We start from the raw sequence: 19,783 nt of genomic DNA on the forward strand, positions 1-19,783 counted from the left end.
ATTTGATAAAAAATTAGTCTATTCTCTATCATTTTTTAAAATTTTAACTTATTAAAATAAATTAAACAACCACATTAACTATATAATAAAAATTTAGATTTTTTCGTATATGTTATATCTTAAATTTTTAAAAACGACTATAAATGACTAAAATTGTTAAAAATCTCACATTGAAATTTTTGTGATCCATGGTTTAAAATTTATGCTATAACAAGATACAAATGATTACGAAATTACATAAGTATGAAGTCTCATTTAATAAATATTATATATGTATAGATTAATATTTTTTTTAAAAATAAATTATATACCATATAAAATACATAAGTATTTTAATTTCGAAATGTGCTCTGAATTTTTTGATAAACATTTTGAAAAATATTGACAATTTAATATTTCGATTTTAAACTTTGCATTGAATGTTTTTAAAAATATAAATTACTAAAACTATTAAACATCCCACAAATATTTTATTGTTATCGGTGATTTAAAATTTTGTTATAAAGAAATACAAATGATCAAAAATATATGAGTATAAAATATTTTTTTAGCAGATGTCAATATTAAAAATGTACTATATATCTATGTTAATATCATTTAAATTTAATTGTATACCATATAAAATAGAAAAAAGTGTTTGTCTGGATTAATAAAATTTATTTATGTATTTGCATCAATTTAGTTATATACGTAATAGTTACTAAATTTTTAATTATTTAATATATATTTATTATTTCGTAATATGTAAAAATCATATAATACATAAAAGTAATTTATATATAATATTCATCATGCGCTTTTGCGCGGGTCTTGACCTAGTTAATATTATTGCATGATCATGAACGTTCTATCATAATTCATCAGTTTAAAGACTAGGCATTTTCCAAATTGGTCGAATCCCTAAATACATTTGTAAGACAAGTCATATAACTTGGGATTCAATTATTCAAAGTTTAAACATATATCTAAGAAGAAAACAATTTCTCTACAAATTCTTTATTTTCATTTAAAGATCGGCAAGGATTTGGCAAGCAGGTCAAATAATTATCTAATCAGAAAGGTAGGTCAACAAGCAGCCAGTCACTAAAAACGATTAAGATTCTTTCACAGAAGTCTCGGTTAATTGTTAATCACAACTCAACTTCGCCAAAATGGTGTTGCAAAAGTTGGTCATCCAGATCAAGCCACCTCCTTATTTTCATCTTATTCTACGGTCATCACTTCCTTATTTATTTTAGTTGCTCTCAAAACACTCCAACGCAAACCATTAAACTCAGCAACTAATAAACGAACTCTTTAAGAGATTCTCAGAAAACCACAAAGAAAACATGAAACATGGAATGTGTTTACTGCTGCTTACAGTTTCAGTGGCAGTGATCTGGTCCACAACGACGGTTTCTTCTCAATCTGACTGCACAAATGTTCTTATAAGCATGGCGCCGTACTGTCTAGGCTACATCACTGGGAACTCTATTTGTAATGACCCACCTCCACTATCCCCACTATCTCCACCATCTCCACCATCCCCACCACACCCACCATCTCCACCATCCCCAACTTCTTTAAAGAGAAAGAGAGAGAGAGGGAGGGAGAGAGAGAGAGAGAAAGAGAGAGAGAAAGAGAGAGAAAGCTCACCTGAGCTCGTCGCCGGAGCAATCGTGTGCCGTGATCACGTTCAGCTTGCCACCACCGACAAACGCCCTAGGTAACCGCATTCCTTAAGCTCAGTTTCGTTTCCGTTTAGTAAATCGCCCATAACTTCCTAACCATTGATCATCGCGTACATCCAAGGCCATCATCGTGTTCCTCTCGTCGAGACGAAGCCGTAGACACCAACCACGCCTCAAACGGAGCCCGGACGAAGCCGCACGCGCCTCCCGAAGATTCGCTTCGGCGCGCGCGTGAAACACACGCGCCACCGCCGTCCGCCGGAGCCACCGCGAGTTCCGGCCACGCGCCGCCGTCTCCGACCAACGTTCGCCGGAGCCGCCGTGACCGACCACCGTCCGTCCGCCGCCGAGAAGCCGCCGCCGCGTCGCCGCCTCGCCGCCGTCGCCGCCGTTGATTTTCCGGTAAGCCGCCGCCGTCGCCGTCGGCGACCGACAGCGGTGACTCGCCGGTGACTCGCCAACTCGGCCGAGTCAACCCGGTGAGTCAACTCGGTGACTCGGTCAACCGGTGGTTTGACCGGTTTAAATCGATTTCGATTCGGTTTGATTAAACCGGTCGGTTAAAATCAATTGGAAATCGGTTAGGGAAAACCGGATTAATTAATTAATTAATTAATTAATTAATTAATTAATTAATTAAATTATTAATCTTTGACCAGCGGGTTGACTTTCCCGTAAATACCCGTTTTAAACCGTTCGAAAGGCGTTCTGACTCGAAATTTCGATCTGATTTCAGATTTGGAGTCCATTTGAGCAGCTGGAGTTCATAGATACCACCTCTTATTGTTGCTAAGGTGAGGGTCTATTCCCGAACTCCTCTTATACGGCTTAGGACCTCGAATAAGTATAATTTATTTCTAATGTGTTCCGTCTGTGTGAAATCGAGTCTGTCATTGCTTGTTTAGTTTTAGGTTCTTTGCATAAACCGGAACTAGGGGGTTAGAGGATTCAACATTGATTGTTTCACTTAATGTAAATTCTTAGCTAGGATTGTTTTTGTTTGGAGACGGATACAGAGTCGGACTGCTGTATGCCGGATTGTATGGAGGTCACGGCCAACTTTAGTCGACCGGTTGAGCCGTAGACTGGAAGTGTCGATAAATCGTCTACGGGCGTGTGTTACCGAGCACTTTTTCGGTGTGTGTATGAACCGAGCACCTTTTCGGTAGTGTTTTGGCCTGTTAGTGGGCGGCGAGTGCGCACCTCGCTAGGACCATTGTTTGTTGCTTGAGTACTTTAGGTACTGTGTTTGACATGCATTAGAATTAAATTATATTTATTCGGAGTGCTATGTCCGGGTCCATGGACTTCGGGGTAGCATCCCATACCTCGCTGAGCGATTCCCCTGTCGCTCACCCCTCATTCTTTCCCCCTTTTAGGTGAGACCGATGAGCAGGAGTGATTATCGGACCGGTGCTATTGGGCTTTTGGGCTTCTATCGCTTTTACCGCTTTTATCTTTATCGGGCCTTTAGGCCTTTGGACTTTTATCGTCTATGTTATTCCTATTTCAGACTTTCGGTTTATATCGTATTTTATATTTCGGATGTTATCGATGTTGGGCTTTTAGGCCTTTTGTTACCGTATTGACTTTTATATTATATGAAGATTATTATTATTTGAGTTGTATTATTATTTTATTTCCGCTTTTATCAATTTATTATATTTTGAAAGTGGCGGGTGTCACAATTTGGTATCAGAGCGGGTTCCGTCCCGGCTCCGACCCGGGATGGCGATTTTTGGAGACCTGGTTTTATTCGGTTTTGACGGTTTTACACGATTTCAAAATATTTTCGGGGATTTGGGAATTTTGAAAATAAAAATAAATAGCACCTTTTCGTTCGATATCACTGCTCCTTAAAATGTTGGTATCCAAAGTTCAGCGTAAGTTAACTTTTCGCTTTCCTTTTAGATGCCGCCAAGGAGAAGAACCACCCGTGCCCAGACCGCCAGAGCCGTTAGAGACAATGTAGATGAGCATGAGCAGCCCGCAGTTCCACCACCCGCGGCTCCACCAGTTGATCAGGATGCATTGAGACAGATGGTTCAGGATGCCGCTAGACAGGCCGCTCAGGAAGCACTTCAGCAGATTGCCCAGGAGGCAGCCAGGCAGGCCGCTCAGGAGGCCGCCCGAGTAGCTGCTCAGGAGGTTGCTCGTCAGATGGCTGCCGTTCAGCAGGGACCGCAGATTCAGGTTCAGCAAGTTCCACTGGTTCATGTCCAACAAGATCAGCAGATTCCAGCTCAGCATGATCATCAGGATCCCGTTCAGCAGGTTCCCCTTCCACAGGTTCCTCTGCAGCAGGGTCCAGTTCAGCAGTTTGCTCATGGTGTTCAGGATCTACCGCCACCACCACCGCGACCTCATGTTTACCCGGTTTATAATGAGAGGTTCTACAGGCTGACATGTCAGATGAGAAACATGGAGATGGAGCATTTTAGCGGGACAGTGGATGCTGTAGCTGCACACGATTGGAAGTTAGCCTTGCAGCGGAAGCTGGAGATTATTGAGTGTCCACCAGAGTTGTCGCTCAGATTGACTATGCAGTACCTTCGTGGAGATGCTCTTATATGGTGGGAGGGAATACGATTGAGCCATTTTGGGCCAGAGAGACTTACTTTCGCTGATTTCATTCGAGAGTTCGATAGGAAATACTTTCCGAAGGAAGCGATGGATAGGAAGAAGTGCGAGTTCGAGCATGTAAGCCAGGGAGAGATGTCTATCAGGGAGTATGAGGTTGTGTTCAACCAACTTCGCAGATTTGCAGGAGTGGGCATTTCAGAAGAAGACTTGATTAGAAAGTTTTTGAGTGGGATGCGAGTGGAGATTCGTAACAGGTGTCGCGTAGTCACTTACCACCGGTTGGGAGATTTGGTGGAGAAAGCTGCCGAGCAGGAGGCAGGCTTGGCGGAGGAGAAGGAACTCGCCAAAGCAGTTCATGTTAAGTCTGGAAAAGCTCCAGAGTCTCAAAGGAGAGCAGGGGACCCGTCGGGATTACCGATATGTCCTCGTTGCCATCGCAGTCACAGTGGGCAGTGTATGAGGTGTCTTACTTGCGGTAGGATTGGACACATTGCGAAGTTTTGTCGAGCTAGGCCATTGGATACGCCACCAGTCAGACAGATTGCAGCACCAGCAGCACCAGCAGCGGCACATGTTTGCTTTGGCTGTGGTCAGCCAGGTCACTTCATCAGAGATTGCCCGAGGAAGGACAATGCGGCACTTCCACCACCACCGAAGCGTCTAGCCATCGCTCCACGTGTGTTTGCGGTTGGAGATCCTCAGGGAGCTGAGCCGATAGCAGGTATGAGTCTTTTCCATACTTGTTTGTGTTTGGGTATTTTGGCTCGTGGTTGTCATGTGTAGTTAGTAAAAATCTCGTGTAGGATCGGTTTTAGTTGGAGGAGAGTCAGCTTATACCTTATTCGACACGGGAGCCTCTCATAGTTTTGTGAGTCCGCGCTTAGTCCAGTCTTGGTCTTTTCGTGGAGTCTTTGAACCGAAGGCTAAGCAGATCCAGACTGCCGGCACGGAGAAGTTGGGTGCAGTTGGCATTCATCACGATGTACCAGTTCTACTTGGAGGAGTCGAGTTGCTCGGAGATTTGACGGAGATGGAGATGAGCTCCTACGATGTTATACTTGGGATGGATTGGCTGTCGCGACATCGAGTAGTCTTGGATTGTCCGAAGGCAAGAGTTAATATCCCTAGAGAAGAAGGAAAGATCATTTGCGAGGGAATTCAGACACACCGGGAAATTTCTATCGTCTCCATGTTGCGTGCAGAAGAGTTATTGGAAAGTGGAGCAGAGGGATTCTTGGCAACCATTTCGATGGTTAAGGAGGACGGTCAACAGAAGCTGCATGATATACCAGTGGTCGCCGAGTACGAGGATGTTTTTGAGCCTTTAAAAGGGCCACCACCAGCTAGAGCGGACGTTCTTACAATAGAAGTAGAGCCAGGAGCAGCACCAATTTCACGAGCTCCATACCGTCTCGCACCAACTGAGATGGCAGAGTTAAAGAAACAATTGGAGGAGCTATCTGATAAGGGGTTTATCAGGCCGAGCACGTCACCGTGGGGAGCACCAGTGTTGTTTGTGAAGAAGAAAGATGGGAGTTTCAGACTTTGTATAGATTACAGAGGTTTGAACAAAGTGACCATCAAGAATAAGTACCCGCTCCCGCGTATCGACGAGTTGTTGGACCAGTTGCAGGGAGCTTCATGGTTCTCTAAGATTGACTTGGCATCGGGATACCACCAGATTGCGATAGCTGAGGGAGATGTGCGGAAGACGGCATTCCGTACCCGTTATGGACATTACGAATTTGTGGTGATGCCATTTGGGTTGACGAACGCACCAGCCGCGTTCATGAAGCTTATGAATGATGTATTCCGTGAGCACTTAGATAAGTGTGTGATCGTTTTCATAGATGACATCTTGGTTTATTCTCGGAGTAGAGAGGAGCATGCTGAACATTTGCGAATTGTGTTGGGTAAGCTTCGGGAACATCAGTTATTTGCCAAGCTGAGTAAGTGTAGCTTTTGGCAGAAGAAGATTGGATTTTTGGGTCACGTGGTTTCAGAAGCAGGAGTTGCCGTAGATCAGGAGAAGATTAGCGCCATTTCAGAGTGGCCGACACCTAAGAATGCGACGGAGATCCGCAGTTTTCTCGGTTTGGCAGGATACTACAGAAAGTATGTCAAAAATTTTGCTAGCATTGCAAAGCCAATGACACGGCTAACAGGAAAAGACACCGAGTTTGATTGGACAGAGGAATGTTCGGGGAGTTTCACTGAGTTGAAGCGACAGCTGACCCATGCGCCAGTTTTGGTACTCCCGAGGCCAGGGATACCATATGATGTTTACACTGATGCGTCAGGCACCGGATTGGGATGTGTACTGATGCAGGAAGGTCAGGTCATTGCCTATGCATCACGACAGTTGAGGCCTCACGAGACCAATTATCCTACTCATGATTTGGAGTTGGCAGCAGTTGTATTTGCATTAAAGATCTGGAGGTCATACTTGTATGGAGAGAAGGTGAAGATTTTCACGGACCACCAGAGTCTGAAGTACATATTTACGCAAACGGACTTGAATTTGAGGCAGCGTAGATGGATGGAGTTGTTAGCAGACTACAATTTGGAGATCACATATCACCCGGGAAAAGCCAATCATGTGGCGGATGCCTTGAGTAGGCGCAGAAGCGATATATCGGGAACCAAAGAGGTCCAGGAGCTTACTGGGACACTTGCTAGTCTAAGATTATGTGCAGTTACTGTAGAGGGAGAGTCAGTTGGCGCTGAGGCTGTAGAGCGGGCAGACTTACTATGGAGGATACGCAAAGCTCAGGATAGTGATGAAGCTTTGCGTAAGCAGATCGAGATGGAGAGTATTGGTTTTCATACAGCCACCAACGGGATGTTCATGTATCGAAACAGGATTTGTGTGCCCAATGATGAGTTGTTAAGAAAGGAGATATTACGGCAAGCACACCACTCGAGTTTCTCTATTCATCCAGGAAATACCAAGATGTATAGGGATCTGAAGCGATATTACCATTGGCCTGGTATGAAGAGAGATGTTGCTTCAACTGTATCGCAATGTCAGACGTGTCAGATGGTTAAAGCCGAGCATCAGGTTCCTAGCGGGTTATTACAAAACCTGCCATTACCTGAGTGGAAATGGGACATGGTAACTATGGATTTCGTGACGGGTTTGCCGACTACATCAGGAGGGAAGAATGCCATATGGGTAATCGTGGATAGACTTACGAAGTCAGCCCATTTTCTAGCAGTTAAGAAGACAGACAGAGCTGATCAGCTAGCACAGACTTACATCAGCGAGATTGTAAGATTGCATGGAGTTCCGGTCAGCATTGTATCGGATCGGGATACAAAGTTCACGTCTGAGTTTTGGAGAGCCTTCCAGAAGGCGCTTGGGACGAAAGTTCATATGAGTACGGCTTATCACCCGCAAACAGATGGTCAGTCAGAGAGGACTATTCAGACTTTGGAGGATATGCTCAGAGCTTGTGTTTTAGATTGGGAAGGTAGTTGGGTGAAGTATCTACCTCTAGCCGAGTTTGCCTACAACAACAGCTATCATTCGAGTATTGGGATGGCACCATATGAGGCTCTATATGGTAGGCCTTGTCGCACACCACTTTGTTGGACGGAAGTGGGAGAGCGACGTGAGATAGAACCAGCCATGGTTCAAGAGACAGTCGAACAGGTTGAGATGCTCAAGATGCGGCTTAAGGAAGCCCATGACCGTCAGAAGAGTTATGCAGATAAACGGCGAAACGGCGAAGAGATTTGGAGTTTCGACCTGGCGACCTACCTAAAAATGAGGACATTTCAGGGAGGATCTAAGACTCGGAAGCTAAAGAAGCTTAAACCGAGATATATGGGACCATATCCTATTTTGGAGCGGATTGGAGCAGTTGCTTACCGACTAGATTTATCAGGAGAGTTATCAGATTTCCATGACGTGTTTCATGTTTCCGTTTTGAGGAAAGTAGTGAGAGAGCCAGAGCTCATTTTGCAGCAACCACCTAGAAACCTTGGCAAAGGGTTACGTGGGTTGTGCCAACCAGTAGAGATATTGGATCGCCAAGTGAAAGCAGATCGTGGAATGATGACCATGTTGATCAAGGTTCGTTGGGAGGGAGACGGAATTCAGGAGGATACCTGGGAGTCCGAGCCCCAAATGAGGATTGATTATCCAGAGCTGTTTCGGGGTGTCATTGGAGAGTTTGGTGACGTGAATTCGGGGTCGAATTCCTTGTTAGTGGGGGAGAATTGTAATGACCCACCTCCACTATCCCCACTATCTCCACCATCTCCACCATCCCCACCACACCCACCATCTCCACCATCCCCAACTTCTTTAAAGAGAAAGAGAGAGAGAGGGAGGGAGAGAGAGAGAGAGAAAGAGAGAGAGAAAGAGAGAGAAAGCTCACCTGAGCTCGTCGCCGGAGCAACCGTGTGCCGTGATCACGTTCAGCTTGCCACCACCGATAAACGCCCTAGGTAACCGCCGGAAACCGCATTCCTTAAGCTCATTTTCGTTTCCGTTTAGTAAATCACCCATAACTTCCTAACCATTGATCATCTCGTACATCCAAGGCCATCATCGTGTTCCTCTCGTCGAGACGAAGCCGTAGACACCAACCACGCCTCAAACGGAGCCCGGACGAAGCCGCACGCGCCTCCCGAAGATTCGCCTCGGCGCGCGCGTGAAACACACGCGCCACCGCCGTCCGCCGGAGCCACCGCGAGTTCCGGCCACGCGCCGCCGTCTCCGACCAACGTTCGCCGGAGCCGCCGTGACCGACCACCGTCCGTCCGCCGCCGAGAAGCCGCCGCCGCGTCGCCGCCTCGCCGCCGTCGCCGCCGTTGATTTTCCGGTAAGCCGCCGCCGTCGCCGCCGGCGACCGACACCGGTGACTCGCCGGTGACTCGCCAACTCGGCCGAGTCAACCCGGTGAGTCAACTCGGTGACTCGGTCAACCGGTGGTTTGACCGGTTTAAATCGATTTCGATTCGGTTTGATTAAACCGGTCGGTTAAAATCAATTGGAAATCGGTTAGGGAAAACCGGATTAATTAATTAATTAATTAATTAATTAATTATTAATTAATTAAATTATTAATCTTTGACCAGCGGGTTGACTTTCCCGTAAATACCCGTTTTAAACCGTTCGAAAGGCGTTCTGACTCGAAATTTCGATCTGATTTCAGATTTGGAGTCCATTTGAGCAGCTGGAGTTCATAGATACCACCTCTTATTGTTGCTAAGGTGAGGGTCTATTCCCGAACTCCTCTTATTCGGCTTAGGACCTCGAATAAGTATAATTTATTTCTAATGTGTTCCGTCTGTGTGAAATCGAGTCTGTCATTGCTTGTTTAGTTTTAGGTTCTTTGCATAAACCGGAACTAGGGGGTTAGAGGATTCAACATTGATTGTTTCACTTAATGTAAATTCTTAGCTAGGATTGTTTTTGTTTGGAGACGGATACAGAGTCGGACTGCTGTATGCCGGATTGTATGGAGGTCACGGCCAACTTTAGTCGACCGGTTGAGCCGTAGACTGGAAGTGTCGATAAATCGTCTACGGGCGTGTGTTACCGAGCACTTTTTCGGTGTGTGTATGAACCGAGCACCTTTTCGGTAGTGTTTTGGCCTGTTAGTGGGCGGCGAGTGCGCACCTCGCTAGGACCATTGTTTGTTGCTTGAGTACTTTAGGTACTGTGTTTGACATGCATTAGAATTAAATTATATTTATTCGGAGTGCTATGTCCGGGTCCATGGACTTCGGGGTAGCATCCCATACCTCGCTGAGCGATTCCCCTGTCGCTCACCCCTCATTCTTTCCCCCTTTTAGGTGAGACCGATGAGCAGGAGTGATTATCGGACCGGTGCTATTGGGCTTTTGGGCTTCTATCGCTTTTACCGCTTTTATCTTTATCGGGCCTTTAGGCCTTTGGACTTTTATCGTCTATGTTATTCCTATTTCAGACTTTCGGTTTATATCGTATTTTATATTTCGGATGTTATCGATGTTGGGCTTTTAGGCCTTTTGTTACCGTATTGACTTTTATATTATATGAAGATTATTATTATTTGAGTTGTATTATTATTTTATTTCCGCTTTTATCAATTTATTATATTTTGAAAGTGGCGGGTGTCACAATTTGGTATCAGAGCGGGTTCCGTCCCGGCTCCGACCCGGGATGGCGATTTTTGGAGACCTGGTTTTATTCGGTTTTGACGGTTTTACACGATTTCAAAATATTTTCGGGGATTTGGGAATTTTGAAAATAAAAATAAATAGCACCTTTTCGTTCGATATCACTGCTCCTTAAAATGTTGGTATCCAAAGTTCAGCGTAAGTTAACTTTTCGCTTTCCTTTTAGATGCCGCCAAGGAGAAGAACCACCCGTGCCCAGACCGCCAGAGCCGTTAGAGACAATGTAGATGAGCATGAGCAGCCCGCAGTTCCACCACCCGCGGCTCCACCAGTTGATCAGGATGCATTGAGACAGATGGTTCAGGATGCCGCTAGACAGGCCGCTCAGGAAGCACTTCAGCAGATTGCCCAGGAGGCAGCCAGGCAGGCCGCTCAGGAGGCCGCCCGAGTAGCTGCTCAGGAGGTTGCTCGTCAGATGGCTGCCGTTCAGCAGGGACCGCAGATTCAGGTTCAGCAAGTTCCACTGGTTCATGTCCAACAAGATCAGCAGATTCCAGCTCAGCATGATCATCAGGATCCCGTTCAGCAGGTTCCCCTTCCACAGGTTCCTCTGCAGCAGGGTCCAGTTCAGCAGTTTGCTCATGGTGTTCAGGATCTACCGCCACCACCACCGCGACCTCATGTTTACCCGGTTTATAATGAGAGGTTCTACAGGCTGACATGTCAGATGAGAAACATGGAGATGGAGCATTTTAGCGGGACAGTGGATGCTGTAGCTGCACACGATTGGAAGTTAGCCTTGCAGCGGAAGCTGGAGATTATTGAGTGTCCACCAGAGTTGTCGCTCAGATTGACTATGCAGTACCTTCGTGGAGATGCTCTTATATGGTGGGAGGGAATACGATTGAGCCATTTTGGGCCAGAGAGACTTACTTTCGCTGATTTCATTCGAGAGTTCGATAGGAAATACTTTCCGAAGGAAGCGATGGATAGGAAGAAGTGCGAGTTCGAGCATGTAAGCCAGGGAGAGATGTCTATCAGGGAGTATGAGGTTGTGTTCAACCAACTTCGCAGATTTGCAGGAGTGGGCATTTCAGAAGAAGACTTGATTAGAAAGTTTTTGAGTGGGATGCGAGTGGAGATTCGTAACAGGTGTCGCGTAGTCACTTACCACCGGTTGGGAGATTTGGTGGAGAAAGCTGCCGAGCAGGAGGCAGGCTTGGCGGAGGAGAAGGAACTCGCCAAAGCAGTTCATGTTAAGTCTGGAAAAGCTCCAGAGTCTCAAAGGAGAGCAGGGGACCCGTCGGGATTACCGATATGTCCTCGTTGCCATCGCAGTCACAGTGGGCAGTGTATGAGGTGTCTTACTTGCGGTAGGATTGGACACATTGCGAAGTTTTGTCGAGCTAGGCCATTGGATACGCCACCAGTCAGACAGATTGCAGCACCAGCAGCGGCACATGTTTGCTTTGGCTGTGGTCAGCCAGGTCACTTCATCAGAGATTGCCCGAGGAAGGACAATGCGGCACTTCCACCACCACCGAAGCGTCTAGCCATCGCTCCACGTGTGTTTGCGGTTGGAGATCCTCAGGGAGCTTAGCCGATAGCAGGTATGAGTCTTTTCCATACTTGTTTGTGTTTGGGTATTTTGGCTCGTGGTTGTCATGTGTAGTTAGTAAAAATCTCGTGTAGGATCGGTTTTAGTTGGAGGAGAGTCAGCTTATACCTTATTCGACACGGGAGCCTCTCATAGTTTTGTGAGTCCGCGCTTAGTCCAGTCTTGGTCTTTTCGTGGAGTCTTTGAACCGAAGGCTAAGCAGATCCAGACTGCCGGCACGGAGAAGTTGGGTGCAGTTGGCATTCATCACGATGTACCAGTTCTACTTGGAGGAGTCGAGTTGCTCGGAGATTTGACGGAGATGGAGATGAGCTCCTACGATGTTATACTTGGGATGGATTGGCTGTCGCGACATCGAGTAGTCTTGGATTGTCCGAAGGCAAGAGTTAATATCCCTAGAGAAGAAGGAAAGATCATTTGCGAGGGAATTCAGACACACCGGGAAATTTCTATCGTCTCCATGTTGCGTGCAGAAGAGTTATTGGAAAGTGGAGCAGAGGGATTCTTGGCAACCATTTCGATGGTTAAGGAGGACGGTCAACAGAAGCTGCATGATATACCAGTGGTCGCCGAGTACGAGGATGTTTTTGAGCCTTTAAAAGGGCCACCACCAGCTAGAGCGGACGTTCTTACAATAGAAGTAGAGCCAGGAGCAGCACCAATTTCACGAGCTCCATACCGTCTCGCACCAACTGAGATGGCAGAGTTAAAGAAACAATTGGAGGAGCTATCTGATAAGGGGTTTATCAGGCCGAGTACGTCACCGTGGGGAGCACCAGTGTTGTTTGTGAAGAAGAAAGATGGGAGTTTCAGACTTTGTATAGATTACAGAGGTTTGAACAAAGTGACCATCAAGAATAAGTACCCGCTCCCGCGTATCGACGAGTTGTTGGACCAGTTGCAGGGAGCTTCATGGTTCTCTAAGATTGACTTGGCATCGGGATACCACCAGATTGCGATAGCTGAGGGAGATGTGCGGAAGACGGCATTCCGTACCCGTTATGGACATTACGAATTTGTGGTGATGCCATTTGGGTTGACGAACGCACCAGCCGCGTTCATGAAGCTTATGAATGATGTATTCCGTGAGCACTTAGATAAGTGTGTGATCGTTTTCATAGATGACATCTTGGTTTATTCTCGGAGTAGAGAGGAGCATGCTGAACATTTGCGAATTGTGTTGGGTAAGCTTCGGGAACATCAGTTATTTGCCAAGCTGAGTAAGTGTAGCTTTTGGCAGAAGAAGATTGGATTTTTGGGTCACGTGGTTTCAGAAGCAGGAGTTGCCGTAGATCAGGAGAAGATTAGCGCCATTTCAGAGTGGCCGACACCTAAGAATGCGACGGAGATCCGCAGTTTTCTCGGTTTGGCAGGATACTACAGAAAGTATGTCAAAAATTTTGCTAGCATTGCAAAGCCAATGACACGGCTAACAGGAAAAGACACCGAGTTTGATTGGACAGAGGAATGTTCGGGGAGTTTCACTGAGTTGAAGCGACAGCTGACCCATGCGCCAGTTTTGGTACTCCCGAGGCCAGGGATACCATATGATGTTTACACTGATGCGTCAGGCACCGGATTGGGATGTGTACTGATGCAGGAAGGTCAGGTCATTGCCTATGCATCACGACAGTTGAGGCCTCACGAGACCAATTATCCTACTCATGATTTGGAGTTGGCAGCAGTTGTATTTGCATTAAAGATCTGGAGGTCATACTTGTATGGAGAGAAGGTGAAGATTTTCACGGACCACCAGAGTCTGAAGTACATATTTACGCAAACGGACTTGAATTTGAGGCAGCGTAGATGGATGGAGTTGTTAGCAGACTACAATTTGGAGATCACATATCACCCGGGAAAAGCCAATCATGTGGCGGATGCCTTGAGTAGGCGCAGAAGCGATATATCGGGAACCAAAGAGGTCCAGGAGCTTACTGGGACACTTGCTAGTCTAAGATTATGTGCAGTTACTGTAGAGGGAGAGTCAGTTGGCGCTGAGGCTGTAGAGCGGGCAGACTTACTATGGAGGATACGCAAAGCTCAGGATAGTGATGAAGCTTTGCGTAAGCAGATCGAGATGGAGAGTATTGGTTTTCATACAGCCACCAACGGGATGTTCATGTATCGAAACAGGATTTGTGTGCCCAATGATGAGTTGTTAAGAAAGGAGATATTACGGCAAGCACACCACTCGAGTTTCTCTATTCATCCAGGAAATACCAAGATGTATAGGGATCTGAAGCGATATTACCATTGGCCTGGTATGAAGAGAGATGTTGCTTCAACTGTATCGCAATGTCAGACGTGTCAGATGGTTAAAGCCGAGCATCAGGTTCCTAGCGGGTTATTACAAAACCTGCCATTACCTGAGTGGAAATGGGACATGGTAACTATGGATTTCGTGACGGGTTTGCCGACTACATCAGGAGGGAAGAATGCCATATGGGTAATCGTGGATAGACTTACGAAGTCAGCCCATTTTCTAGCAGTTAAGAAGACAGACAGAGCTGATCAGCTAGCACAGACTTACATCAGCGAGATTGTAAGATTGCATGGAGTTCCGGTCAGCATTGTATCGGATCGGGATACAAAGTTCACGTCTGAGTTTTGGAGAGCCTTCCAGAAGGCGCTTGGGACGAAAGTTCATATGAGTACGGCTTATCACCCGCAAACAGATGGTCAGTCAGAGAGGACTATTCAGACTTTGGAGGATATGCTCAGAGCTTGTGTTTTAGATTGGGAAGGTAGTTGGGTGAAGTATCTACCTCTAGCCGAGTTTGCCTACAACAACAGCTATCATTCGAGTATTGGGATGGCACCATATGAGGCTCTATATGGTAGGCCTTGTCGCACACCACTTTGTTGGACGGAAGTGGGAGAGCGACGTGAGATAGAACCAGCCATGGTTCAAGAGACAGTCGAACAGGTTGAGATGCTCAAGATGCGGCTTAAGGAAGCCCATGACCGTCAGAAGAGTTATGCAGATAAACGGCGAAGAGATTTGGAGTTTCAGGTTGGCGACCTGGTATACCTAAAAATGAGGACATTTCAGGGAGGATCTAAGACTCGGAAGCTAAAGAAGCTTAAACCGAGATATATGGGACCATATCCTATTTTGGAGCGGATTGGAGCAGTTGCTTACCGACTAGATTTATCAGGAGAGTTATCAGATTTCCATGACGTGTTTCATGTTTCCGTTTTGAGGAAAGTAGTGAGAGAGCCAGAGCTCATTTTGCAGCAACCACCTAGAAACCTTGGCAAAGGGTTACGTGGGTTGTGCCAACCAGTAGAGATATTGGATCGCCAAGTGAAAGCAGATCGTGGAATGATGACCATGTTGATCAAGGTTCGTTGGGAGGGAGACGGAATTCAGGAGGATACCTGGGAGTCCGAGCCCCAAATGAGGATTGATTATCCAGAGCTGTTTCGGGGTGTCATTGGAGAGTTTGGTGACGTGAATTCGGGGTCGAATTCCTTGTTAGTGGGGGAGAATTGTAATGACCCACCTCCACTATCCCCACTATCTCCACCATCTCCACCATCCCCACCACACCCACCATCTCCACCATCCCCAACTTCTTTAAAGAGAAAGAGAGAGAGAGGGAGGAGAGAGAGAGAGAGAGAAAGAGAGAGAGAAAGAGAGAGAAAGCTCACCTGAGCTCGTCGCCGGAGCAACCGTGTGCCGTGATCACGTTCAGCTTGCCACCACCGATAAACGCCCTAGGTAACCGCCGGAAACCGCATTCCTTAAGCTCAGTTTCGTTTCCGTTTAGTAAATCGCCCATAACTTCCTAACCATTGATCATCTCGTACATCCAAGGCCATCATCGTGTTCCTCTCGTCGAGACGAAGCCGTAGACACCAACCACGCCTCAAACGGAGCCCGGACGAAGCCGCACGCGCCTCCCGAAGATTCGCTTCGGCGCGCGCGTGAAACACACGCGCCACCGCCGTCCGCCGGAGCCACCGCGAGTTCCGGCCACGCGCCGCCGTCTCCGACCAACGTTCGCCGGAGCCGCCGTGACCGACCACCGTCCGTCCGCCGCCGAGAAGCCGCCGCCGCGTCGCCGCGTCGCCGCCGTTGATTTTCCGGTAAGCCGCCGCCGTCGCCGCCGGCGACCGACAGCGGTGACTCGCCGGTGACTCGCCAACTCGGCCGAGTCAACCCGGTGAGTCAACTCGGTGACTCGGTCAACCGGTGGTTTGACCGGTTTAAATAGATTTCGATTCGGTTTGATTAAACCGGTCGGTTAAAATCAATTAGAAATCGGTTAGGGAAAACCGGATTAATTAATTAAATTATTAATCTTTGACCAGCGGGTTGACTTTCCCGTAAATACCCGTTTTAAACCGTTCGAAAGGCGTTCAGACTCGAAATTTCGATCTGATTTCAGATTTGGAGTCCATTTGAGCAGCTGGAGTTCATAGATACCACCTCTTATTGTTGCTAAGGTGAGGGTCTATTCCCGAACTCCTCTTATTCGGCTTAGGACCTCGAATAAGTATAATTTATTTCTAATGTGTTCCGTCTGTGTGAAATCGAGTCTGTCATTGCTTGTTTAGTTTTAGGTTCTTTGCATAAACCGGAACTAGGGGGTTAGAGGATTCAACATTGATTGTTTCACTTAATGTAAATTCTTAGCTAGGATTGTTTTTGTTTGGAGACGGATACAGAGTCGGACTGCTGTATGCCGGATTGTATGGAGGTCACGGCCAACTTTAGTCGACCGGTTGAGCCGTAGACTGGAAGTGTCGATAAATCGTCTACGGGCGTGTGTTACCGAGCACTTTTTCGGTGTGTGTATGAACCGAGCACCTTTTCGGTAGTGTTTTGGCCTGTTAGTGGGCGGCGAGTGCGCACCTCGCTAGGACCATTGTTTGTTGCTTGAGTACTTTAGGTACTGTGTTTGACATGCATTAGAATTAAATTATATTTATTCGGAGTGCTATGTCCGGGTCCATGGACTTCGGGGTAGCATCCCATACCTCGCTGAGCGATTCCCCTGTCGCTCACCCCTCATTCTTTCCCCCTTTTAGGTGAGACCGATGAGCAGGAGTGATTATCGGACCGGTGCTATTGGGCTTTTGGGCTTCTATCGCTTTTACCGCTTTTATCTTTATCGGGCCTTTAGGCCTTTGGACTTTTATCGTCTATGTTATTCCTATTTCAGACTTTCGGTTTATATCATATTTTATATTTCGGATGTTATCGATGTTGGGCTTTTAGGCCTTTTGTTACCGTATTGACTTTTATATTATATGAAGATTATTATTATTTGAGTTGTATTATTATTTTATTTTCGCTTTTATCAATTTATTATATTTTGAAAGTGGCGGGTGTCACACTATTCCTTCTCAGCAATGTTGCAATCAGTTGGCTAATGTTGTTAAGTCATCTCCTGAGTGTTTGTGTGAGGTTGTCAAAGGTGGAAGTTCACAGGTTGGGATAAATGTTAACCAAACACAAGCTCTTGCGTTGCCTAAAGCTTGTAATGTTCAAACTCCTCTTGCTAGTCGCTGCAATGCTAAGAATATACTCTGTTTTGGGGGAATCACTTTCTACTAGATTCATATTGTCACTTCATGTGGTCCTTCAGATAATTCGCCTGCAGGATCATAAAACACTTCAGGTGAAGGGCTAAGTTGCATATAAAATAAATAAATAAATAAATAACCAGTTTTGATAATCTTTATGGAACCTAATCATATATATTTTCGACACTATCGATGAACAGAACATGGAAATGGATCAAAAGAAGGTCCAAGAGCACGGTCGTCGTCTGATGGGAGTTCTATCAAGTTCTCATTCCTTCTTCTCGCCATTCTTTCCGCAGCTTCCTACATTATCTACTCAAAATACTAACCTTTTCTTCAGAAACCACAAAGCTTTTGGCCTCTTAGGCATATTCTTTACTAGTCTCTATTGAATATGAAATAATATATTGTGGTGTAATGTATTTCGTGCTTTATCAATCCCTACTTTCTGAGTGATATTGACAAAGAGTGTGTTGTATCTGCTGGCTTTAGGCAATAAACATTACTTTCTAGGACATAAATCGACATAAATAACACTAGACAAACATAAATCAATCTATAAATTTTGGGTTTAGATCCGGAAGCAGACCGGTGAAACGCCTGGAAAAGTGATGTTTGGGACCTAGGGGATTGCGGGGTTTGGAGTAGAACCTCCTTGTCATTTAAAAACGGCGTTATCTCTTGAATGTAATACATAGCAAGCAACACATGTATTTTAGGTTATCAAATCTCATAGTACCCTATTTAATTTAGGCGAACCTTGTAACACAAACTTAACTTTTGAACTTTTGGGCCGGTTCTAGAGATTTGCAAGGCTCATCCTATACTAGACGAACGGAACGAATAAGGCGTACGTAAGGCCACCCTTCTACTTTCCCCTTGACACTAGAAATTGTAGCCATGATATTCGATAAGAACGACTTGCCGGCAAATATAGAATAAGCCTATAGACGGCAGTTTCATCTGCTTTGTTCCTGACCATCTAAGCCAATTTTATCCTTTGAAATTCCGGAAGAGAAGGCAAGATTTCACGCTTAGGGTTTCAAACATTTACACACACCAGGACAATACTATCAAGTTTTGCAAAAATGAATTCTGATTCAAAACTTACCCTGAAGATTAAAAAATCTCCCATCAAATATTAAATAACTTAAAATATCTACTGCTGATGATTTGATGAACTTCAATGCTATAAATATAAATGTATGATGTGGAATGTAATAGACAAACATTTATATTTATGCTTGAAATCTGGAAGAGAAAGCAAAAATGGCAATGGAAATTAACTCTAACAACTAGTTAGTACGAAGTTTTATGTTCAAAATTTGAATTTTTTTTTTTATAAAATTAATAGTTATATTTACCATTTTAACTATATATTTGTATGATTTTGACTTTTTCGGTAAATTAAGAATTTGACTTTCCAATATTGTTACTTTTTAGCTGAAAGCTTTTGTTATTATAAATTAGGTTCATAATCTATGAAACCAATGATGAGTTATGTAAATAAAACCATGAAGTTTGAGCAACTTAAACTTCTTTCTGAGCGATCTCTACTTTGACTTCTCCATTAGACCCATCGTTACTCTCTTAAGGAAGTTCAATATATTCCCTATTCCTCTTTTAAGGAAGTTCAATATATTCCCTATTCCCTGTCACTGGTTAACTCTGATTTTCACCTGACTTTGAGATGACTCCTGAGCTCACAAACCCGAGTTGCCTTCCACCATCTTTTGGTGTAACTGTGGCAGACATTGGGGTCATGAGCTGCCTGCTTCTCCAAAGATGTCATTTCATCTTCTGGGAAACCTGCTTTGTTCAGCTCTTTATTTTTCCTCCTGCAAATCTACCATATTATCTTCTTTTTAGCATGATTTATTGTAGAATGAAATAATTCTGAAACAAAAATATAAATACGGTCAGGTCATTCAGCTTTCAACGCTAAAAGTACAACAAATGGACTCTCAAAATTGAGAACGGACAGTTGCTTGTGAGCTGAAAACAATGGAAACAGCGGCAAAATCACCTGACTATAAGAGATTAGAGAGCAAACCTGACTGTAACTTGCGGAAACTTCTCTTGATCTGAAGCATTCCTATGTATGTGTCTTCATTCCCATGATGCACCTCAAACGTGTGACACTTGGCCTTCAGGAACCTTTTTGGTGGCTTTTCCATAAACTTTCATAGCTCGCTAGGCCAGACCGTAATCCTCTTCTAGCTTGGCGTACTGAAGATATAAGGTCCTGTCAGCATCTGGTTGA

General features: G+C 45.3%; 2 protein-coding genes across 6 annotated transcripts; both read left to right on the top strand.

Annotated features, from left to right (window-relative positions):
• Positions 1–1,269: 1,269 nt before the first annotated feature.
• On the top strand, positions 1,270–10,299 carry LOC125591750. 5 transcript variants are annotated; one of them, XM_048766570.1, is made up of 4 exons: positions 1,270–1,705; positions 1,792–2,149; positions 2,407–2,464; positions 3,582–5,393. In XM_048766570.1, the coding sequence occupies exon 4, from the start codon at positions 3,582–3,584 to the stop codon at positions 5,034–5,036; it is 1,455 nt and encodes a 484-aa protein (XP_048622527.1). In that variant the 5' UTR covers positions 1,270–1,705; positions 1,792–2,149; positions 2,407–2,464; the 3' UTR covers positions 5,037–5,393. The 5 variants fall into 5 exon arrangements, with proteins under 5 accessions (XP_048622527.1, XP_048622526.1, XP_048622529.1 ...); XM_048766569.1 differs by having other exon boundaries at positions 1,792–2,072; XM_048766572.1 differs by lacking the exon at positions 1,792–2,149.
• Positions 8,015–12,337, top strand: LOC125591751. Its single transcript, XM_048766574.1, has 3 exons — positions 8,015–9,085; positions 9,419–9,476; positions 10,594–12,337. Exon 3 carries the CDS (start codon positions 10,594–10,596, stop codon positions 11,965–11,967), a length of 1,374 nt encoding a protein of 457 aa, XP_048622531.1. The 5' UTR covers positions 8,015–9,085; positions 9,419–9,476; the 3' UTR covers positions 11,968–12,337.
• The last annotated feature ends 7,446 nt before the right edge of the window (positions 12,338–19,783 follow it).

The sequence above is a fragment of the Brassica napus genome, chromosome C8 (genome assembly GCF_020379485.1).
Source record: "Brassica napus cultivar Da-Ae chromosome C8, Da-Ae, whole genome shotgun sequence".
NCBI lineage: Eukaryota > Viridiplantae > Streptophyta > Magnoliopsida > Brassicales > Brassicaceae > Brassica > Brassica napus.